The sequence below is a fragment of the Pagrus major genome, chromosome 12 (assembly GCF_040436345.1).
Source record: "Pagrus major chromosome 12, Pma_NU_1.0".
Lineage (NCBI taxonomy): Eukaryota > Metazoa > Chordata > Actinopteri > Spariformes > Sparidae > Pagrus > Pagrus major.
This window is the reverse complement of record NC_133226.1, coordinates 20,272,496-20,281,087: the sequence shown is the minus strand read 5'-3', so window position 1 is coordinate 20,281,087 and position 8,592 is coordinate 20,272,496. Positions and strand designations below refer to the sequence as shown.

The 8,592-nt window shown below is 41.6% G+C and overlaps 1 protein-coding gene across 1 annotated transcript in view; it reads right to left on the bottom strand.

The window, feature by feature from the left end:
- Nucleotides 1-1,178: 1,178 nt before the first annotated feature.
- The window catches only part of kcnt1a (potassium sodium-activated channel subfamily T member 1a), a 33,728-nt gene continuing 26,314 nt past the window's right edge, over nt 1,179-8,592 (bottom strand). Inside the window, exons 20-31 of the mRNA XM_073478086.1 lie at nt 7,878-7,983; nt 7,560-7,732; nt 5,257-5,328; nt 4,971-5,105; nt 4,670-4,781; nt 4,379-4,480; nt 4,067-4,150; nt 3,845-3,973; nt 3,381-3,675; nt 3,230-3,292; nt 3,053-3,137; nt 1,179-1,296 (exon numbers count right to left, since the gene is read on the bottom strand). Of these exons, the coding sequence (XP_073334187.1) occupies nt 1,179-1,296; nt 3,053-3,137; nt 3,230-3,292; nt 3,381-3,675; nt 3,845-3,973; nt 4,067-4,150; nt 4,379-4,480; nt 4,670-4,781; nt 4,971-5,105; nt 5,257-5,328; nt 7,560-7,732; nt 7,878-7,983 (1,474 nt within the window). The remainder of the gene's footprint in view (nt 1,297-3,052; nt 3,138-3,229; nt 3,293-3,380; nt 3,676-3,844; nt 3,974-4,066; nt 4,151-4,378; nt 4,481-4,669; nt 4,782-4,970; nt 5,106-5,256; nt 5,329-7,559; nt 7,733-7,877; nt 7,984-8,592) is intronic.

Genomic DNA, 8,592 nt, shown 5'->3' with positions numbered 1-8,592 from the left:
AATTCCCCAAATAACAACCTTTTCCTTAAATTTCCATTCTCGTAGCGATACAAAGGCAACAAACAGCCGTTCCAATGTTCTTTCTCATAATATAGCACTTTAATGTGCAAATTAAAATAAAATTAAACTCAAGTACAAATATTTTCAACATTCAAATATGTACGAAGTCAAAGAGTCAAAGTCAAAAATTCTTGTGTAGCATTTTAGAAATACATACCTTTGACGAAACAGCCACACAAATGTTAAGTAATCAATAAGCAAACTCTGTCACCGAGCAGTGCTGAAAGTTAAATTAGGTTTTCTTATTACTATATTACGAATCATCAAATAAGTACTTTATGGCACTGTACTGAATATATGACATGTCCTGTTTAAAGGGTTGAACTAAGCTATCGTAGTGCAAAAACCTCATCAAAACTAAGAAATGGACGGCAGTAAACATTTAAGTAACCATCATTGTTTGTACATAACTTACTAATTAAGACCTCTACACCACTGAATAAATACTTCTATGGTTCAGCTACAAAAATAAGCTTTAAAAGCTTTAATGCACATATTTTATATAAGTCACATAGTGTTGAATGTTAGGTTGGATTTCATGTGATGAGTGCATGGCTCTGGGAAATTTAGAATATGTGCATCTGATTTCTGGTCATCTCAAAAAGGACAAGAAAAGACGGATCGATCCCAGGCTGCCAAACTCTGCATCCCCAAAGCGGCTGATCAGGATGGTCGACTTGCACTTTTCCTGAGGGAGCCATAATTCAAAAGTGCATAAACAAAATGTAGAATTTAGATGCTGTTTCAATGAAAAGGGGTCTTCCTGTGATCCTAACTCTTTAATTTGGTGAATCAGATTGGAATCAGTGTGATGACCTGACCTGAAGCTATATTAACACGTGAACGAGCTTATCCACGACTGCTCATCTGAGAGAGCATTCACAGACATGAATACACTTTTCTTACATACACTGTCTGTGGCAAGAGGATGAAAATGCCACAAATGACATGTCAAATGTCATAGGCACTCATATAATACAGTTGTACACTGCAGTGCTGGAACATTGTAGCACAAATTGTCCTCTTTCACGTCGGACCTGCACGGACGCAACCAGACCCCCCGTGACAGATGAAGGGGGTGATTATGAAGGAGTGAACCGGCGAAGGTCAGCATGCTATCAGAGCTGGGTGTCCTCTCTGGCGTCTGTGCTGGACTCGCGTCTCTCTTTCAAACTGCTGCTGTGGAGCGGCGGCTCCTCTGGGACGTGAGCCAGAGGGTCCGAACGAATCAGGTACCTGAGAGAGACAAAGAGCAGACGAGGAGCTTTGATAAGCATCGCTTGTAAAGATTTTTGCCACGTGGGAGCTCAGGCGTTCGGGCAATTTCTCAGACAGATCCCTCCTCACAAACTCCTCACTGCAGATTTCACACTCTCAGCCACGAAAGGCTCTCAGGAGCTAAATAAACAAGTAAACTGTGCGATGCACTCGCCACTCTCCATCATAAACAGGACACAGCCGTCGCCATGGATACTGATGGGTGCCTTGCTCGCTCAGCTGTTGTGTTAGAAATCATGTTTCTCTGTAAGTGCGTATTATTTCCAAAATAACACAATAGAAAAGTGGTAGGGTCTCTTTTGTGCAGCAGTATTATGTGATTTTTGCAGCAGCTAATTTTCAGAAGGGCACAGATTTGCTAAGAAGTGAAGTGCAGAGGGGGGCGGACTTTTACATTCCCTATGTCAAACCTGTAAACAAGGAATTAACATGTGTTAAACTATGCAGGTTTGTTCTTCACTTTTCACAATTGGAAAAGAAACATTGAATATACAAAAGTACAGGAACAAAATGCACATTTGTAATGTTAGAAGTGGGCTGTCATTTGATTCTCATAAATTCCCTCTGCGTACACGGCCTGGGTTCAAACTTTTTTATGATATAGGAGTATTTTTGTGCTTAGCAGCAGACATAATTAATGAATGGGCTACTAACTAAATGATCGAAGGGCTGAAATGAGGTTGTGAAACGCGTGGGAGTTGTAAACACAACATTGACATATTATGTATATCTTACATATATATCTCGGGTGCCGCTTGTATCCAACGTTGCCTGTTTACAAATCCAACAGTTGACACGAAGCAACATTACTAAGTCGTTTTTCTGGCCACCCGACACATTTAACCTTTTAGCTCTGTTATTTGGTCTCTACCAACTCCTGATGGAAATATCTGTCAGATAGTTGCTAGTAACTTTGTCTGTTTGCTGGTTGGTTGATATGACAACGCTGTGGTTAAGATCTGGCTAGGTTTAACCACAAAAACACTTGGTGAGGGTTAGGAAAAGACTGCGGTTTGCTTAAAAATGTTAACTCTCACAAGAGCTTTCATGGGTCTGGGTCTACCCTCTAGATATAACCCTTGATTAGTGAACATAAACACTTAAGTGTCAGGGGATGATTCTCCATCCATCCATTTTTTTTTGCTTGTCCAGATTCAGGTTGCGGTGGCAGCTGGCTAGTCAGGGTAGTCCAGATGTCTTCCCAGCAATGCTTTCCAGCTCCTCCTGGAGGATCCCAAGGCGTTCCCAGGCCAGCTGAGATATGTAATCCCTCCAGTGTGTTCTAGGTCTGCCCACTACCTCAGTTGGCTCCTTTCGACATGAATGAGCAGCGGCTCTACTCCAAGCTCTGTCCGGACGTCCGAGCTCCTCACCCTATAAGGCTGAGCCCATTCACCCTACGGCGGCCGCTTGTATCCGTGATCTCACTAACCCACAACCCAAAGATCATAACTATAGGTGAGGGTTGGAATGTAAATAGACTGGTAAATCAAAGAAATACAGGTGCAAGAATATCCACAAATAAGCCAGCTTTGAGAAAGCTGAGAAATAAACAGCACCAGTGGAAAACACATTACCTGTTGTGCAGGCGAAGAATATTTATCCAATGGGGTTTGCACATCTGTTTGTTAAAAAACAGGTCTGAGCGCAAGAGATTCAACAGATAACTATTTGTACTAATCAACACGGGAGGAACTTAAAGAGTAACACTTACACAATGTCATTAAGCTCCAGCCTGGTGTCAGGAGAAGGGTTGATCAGGACGTAGGACAGAGTGTTTTGGTGATCGTTCTGCTCATCTGAAACAGAAACATCAGCACAATCAGCAAACTGGAATAGTCACATCTGTATGACAGTGCTGTGATCTGCCTCAGGTAAGTTAAACGCTTACCCTGTAGGTATCCCAGATTGACTCTGTTCATGACGTCACTGGCTGTTAGATTTGTTAGGTCTTCTAAAAGCAGCAGTTAGACAAAAAAAAAAACACAAACTTTTAAGCAAAAGAAGACACGAGTCTCAGTGAAAGTTGTGTCTATCCTCACCATATCCAGAAGTCGGGAGGCCCAGATGCCTCATGCGGTTGCGGACGAGCTCAGACAGCTCCTCCCTCTCGGAGCGTCGGTAGAGGTTGAGGCGCTGCTGGGCAATGCGCTGGGCGTGGTCCTTGCTGGAGTCCCGGTTCACACCCTGCCACTTCACGCTTTTCTTACTCAGACGCCGCGCCCACTGCATGCTCTTCTTCCTCAGCAGGGGGTGATCTGACTGTTCATTGCTGCGAGACTCGTCGCCCCTGTCCTTCGTGTCCTCGCAGTCGTCAACGCTGACTGACACCTGTGACTGCTCATGGTGATAAAAGTTCAGAGAAATGGAAGAAATTACTCCCAGGTGAGGTAAACAATGGAGTTCACACTGTATGCCAAGATTCTGCTGAGGGATAACAAGCTTAGTTGTGTAGTTGTGGATATTTAGTTTTAATCGATTTACAGCATCACCTCTGAGATCTCACCTCAGAAGTTGAGAAAATATGGGACTCTGTTCGATAGATCCCAATAGGAATTTCAGCACTAGAGGAGCAGAGCTTCTGGAACAGTCTGCCATAAGTACTAATCCACAGATCTTCCTCTTTTACTTTCATCTGGAACAAGAGATACATGGGCAACCTATTAGTTAGATAAACTGGAGTGCGGTGCTGTGTCAGATCATTTCTCTCCTCTTCTCTGTAACTCACAGCACAGAGGTATCCTGATCCTGGTGTGGTGTCCAGCCCCAGCAGCAGCCTTGCAATAAGGATCATGTAGTCCTTCACAAAAGACTTGGAATGACAGAAAAACACTTTCATAACTCGGTAGAAAGCAGTGAGGGAGTTTGCTATCGAAGACCAAACACAAGAGGGCACTTTAGCTTTATGATGGTAATAATGCTGCTGTGTTTCTTCAGGTGATACCATTTCACTGCTGACACATAAGAAACATTAATTTCTTTCACCTGCTGGTATTTAAAAGGAGTCATTTGAGGCTCTTAGCTGTAGGTGTGTACCAACCTGATACAGCAGAGTGTCCAGCATGCTAATACTGAACACTCTGCCAGCAGCGAAGGGTAGGCGAAACATGAAGGCCAAGTTGGAGCCTTTATCACGCTCTTTCTGTGGGGGAGAGCCAGGGTCAACAGCATTTAAAACTCTTTTCTGAAGATGGGCAGATGAAAATACATGACAACAGTGTGAAGACAGGTTAGTTTACAAAATCTACAGAAAAATGTACTATAATTCACATCTTCTCTGTACAGAATTCATACTAAACCCTTCACTGTAAGCCTCCTTGTTATGTCCTACCTTCTCCAGCTTGGAGAGGGCCAGTGAATAGCAGTCCTTTGCCCTGAACTGCATGAACCGCATGTTGGATGGATGAGTAAGCTCTGTGATAATACTGAGGCTGGGAAACAACCTGGAACAAGAGAGAAGGCGGCGATATTAAAGAAAGTCATTAAAAAAAGAGGAAATTAATGAGAATGAGGCTGAATATCACAATTTTTGGCTCATATATACACACAGTGATTTCACAATAAATCAATGTTGATTAAAGATGTCATGAAAAATATACGATAAACATTATGATAAAATCCTGATTAATTACCTGAACATCGTCTGCACATTCACAATAGTTTTGGCATCAGCCATGTAGTCCTCCTCGGCACTCATTGTACTCTCTTTATCCACAACAACCAAATTATCGGCGTAGATAATGCCACACTGTAACAGGCTGTCCAAACTGAAGAACACACACACAGATTATAACAGCCAAAACCCTTTTACCTGGAGCATACTGCACATCCAATTAAATCACAGTACAAACTCCTCTTCAGTATATTTTCATGAGAAAATCAATATAATGAATAGGACGATTATCATGAAAACCCTACTTGTCTATGGTCCCAGCCATGTAGTAGACCATAGGAAAGCAGCAGATGGCCTCCAGGAAGTGATTATCTGGCCTACAAGAAACACAGGATGATTCACTTTAGTTTTCTGTTTAATGTTTACTCAAAACCACACAAAACATTGCTCCGCTTGGTAAGAAAATCATTTTTTAAAAATGGACAATGCAAGAATTATTTAAAGGAGACATATCAATGCTCACTTTCACGTTCATAATTTTATTTTGGGTTACTACTAGAATAGGTTTACATGCTTTAATGCTCAAAAAACATCAGTTTTCTCATACTGTCCAGTGCAGCAGCACTGCTCTGCTCTGATTGGTCAGCTCACACACGCCTGAGCCAGGAACGCTCACCGTGTATCTGGGCGGCTCTGCTGTGTTTTCAGCTTCCGGTTAGCTTCACTTCTACCGTAAATATAGGCATAAGTTATGCAAATGTGTGACATGGTAACGTAGTGTGATGTCACAAAGTCACGGAATTAAAGGTGAGACGACTGATGAAGCGTTGCAGGCACTTCAGGAGCAGTGTTTTCTTTGGGAGAGAGGAGCTCCCATTGGTGCAGAGGTTGGGCTTTTTAACTTTTAACAAGACCTTTGACATGCACAAGAATCTATATAACACAATGAAGGAAAGGAAAAAAAACAAAAAAGCATAATGGGTCTCCTTCAATCCTATGAAAATGGACCTCCGCCAGTGGCTGTGAGAAATTGTTGTTTACATAATCCTGTTTAAATCAATCTAAAATAAAAACCATATAGCTACAACATTTTTGTGCAACAGGAAGCTAAAAACCTTGTTTTCTGCCTAAAATGTAAGTGCTTGACGTTGCAAAACGTGGTGAAAACGCACGGTGGCACCAGCGAGTGGATGAGGGGAGCAGAGAGGCAGGTTGATAGCTGTCAGAGAGAGACTGAGAGATAAAATAGTCCTGAGCATAGTGTCATTTGTAGTTTTGATAAACGTCTATTTTGTAGTTGTGAGCATTTGAAGATTCTCCAAGAAATTACATCACAATATGCAAAAATACTAATTTAGTTCAACTCCATCAATCAATCAAAACGCCTTTGCACAAAAACAAACATTATTACATTGTTCAAATAAGTTGTGGAGCGTTGAGAAATTCGCTCATGTTTCTGCATTTAAAGATGTTGGATCAATAAGCTTTATGTTTTTATTGAATACAGTTTGATGAAAAAGTGTCCGATTTTTATATTTTTTGTCATTTCTGACATAATTTCAAGACTTTTATCATTTATTATTGTTTATTGAGTTACATAACCTTTTTGGCTTAGGTTGTACAGATTTCAGGGTTTAGACGATAATGACAGATAATTACAATAATCAAAAATACTACTGTAGGCATTGGCGGATTATTTCTTCAAGTTCAAAGGGTTAAGTTGGCCACTTACTCAGAGAACGCCTTGAATACGAACAAAAGAGGAATTAATGAGACTGAACTGCAGCTTTGTAGTGTTTAAAATCTTTATTCTGCTGTTTACTTATTTGAATTTTTTCTCAAACACACATCCTGCTTGCAATGCACAGTAAATGTGAATATAATGGCTGGTGTCCCTATTTGCTGTGTCTTTCAGCTGTGGGATTTAGTCGCTTTATTGCTGCCCGTCGTCAAAATGCACCCCTGACAGAATGTTACTTTCTGCATCTGCCCAGTCCTGCTGACTAGAGACCCAAGGCTGTCGTAAGTGCCTGAATTGCGTTTCCAAGTGTGTGGGTGTTTGTAACTGTGTGTGTGTGCAACAGTGATAGGAAGGGTGGGAGAGCGAACCTCAGGGGGGGAGGGAGTTTATTGTTGTGTGCGCGTTTCTATGAGCGTCCTGAGAGCTTCGCGTGTGGGGGCTGAAAAGGGACGCATCAGGGTTGTCAATGAAAGCCTGCTTGGTGTTCTCCAAAGAAATGATTTTTCTTCATCTTTTTTCTCCCCTTGTAGCAATATATATCATTCAGGTTCAAGGCAAAGCAAGTTGCTATGGTTACTGTCTGGAGCTAACCGGGTGCAGCGTTTTTTTTATTTTCTTTGTCGCTCAAAACACTCCGTCACTGTGAGCAGCAGCAGTAACCTAACATCAGGGCCGACAATGAAGTGCCACCTCCACAGCCTTGTCCTAAGTGCTGGGCTGACGTGAGCTTTTAGCATACATAACGTTTCCCAGCGTGACGTGTCGAAAGTGGAGTGGAGAGAAAAGAACGAGTGTGTGTGTGTGTGTGTGTGTGTGTGTGTGTGTGTGTGTGTGTGTGTGTGTGTGTGTGTGTTCAGGTGAACTCACGGGTTATCCAACAGCAAGACAATGGGATTGAGTTCTTTCCTGGGTCTGTAATAAGCTCTGAGAGGCACAATGAAGTTATAGAGGCCGTTCCCGGCAGTCTCAGCAGACACGATGATGAGCTTGTTTTTAAAACCATAAGCCTTCGCATCCTCAAAACTGTTGTGCCTGCAACCCTGCGCAGGAAACAAACAAAAAAAAAAAAATCAGACAGGTATTTATGGTTTGTTTTTCTGGAGTGAAGGACAGAGAGAGGAGGGAAGGAGTGATGCAGGCTGTAAGTAATTGAGTGACTAAGTTGGAGGAACAGCGACTGCCTACCTGGTCGAGTCGTAGGCAGCAAAACGGGGCTTTTTCAGCCAACAGATGGCACAAGGTGGGCGAGCTCCCAATGTACGGAGAGTTAGGGGGATAACCTTTCACGTACCTGACAACGAGTCCAAAAAGCGTGAATGACACATCTCACGGAAACATACTGTATGAAAAACATTCGTCAGGTTTTTGTGTTGTAATTTCTTGATCTAAATAAAAAAAGGGTAAAGCTGGTTTCCTGTGTTCATTAACATTTAGGGGAATATACATGCAGAATTTACTTTATTCTTTTTCATAACAGTGGAAATTAGCATTAAATGCCAGGTAAATTATTCATAAAATGATAACAAGTAATAAAGATATTTTGTTTTGCTTTAGTCTGAGATTTGGGAAGGTTGCATAATGGTAAATAAACCAGACTCATTTGGATTATGTATGATTGCCTGCTTGATTTGCATCTTGTAGGTTTAGCATATATTAACTGACTGAAACAATAATTAAATTGGCTGTAAAACTGAACGGCAGTAGGGTTTATACAAAAGCTACAAGACCATTTTATACAGAGGTGGCCTGATCGAGTTCAACATACATATCAAAATATGGAAACAGTATGTAAAAGTAACACACCAGTACCAGTGGTGGATGAAGTAATCAGCTTTTTTTTACTTACAGTAAGTAAAAGCAATAGCACAATGTAAATACACCCCATCATATGAAAAAAGTC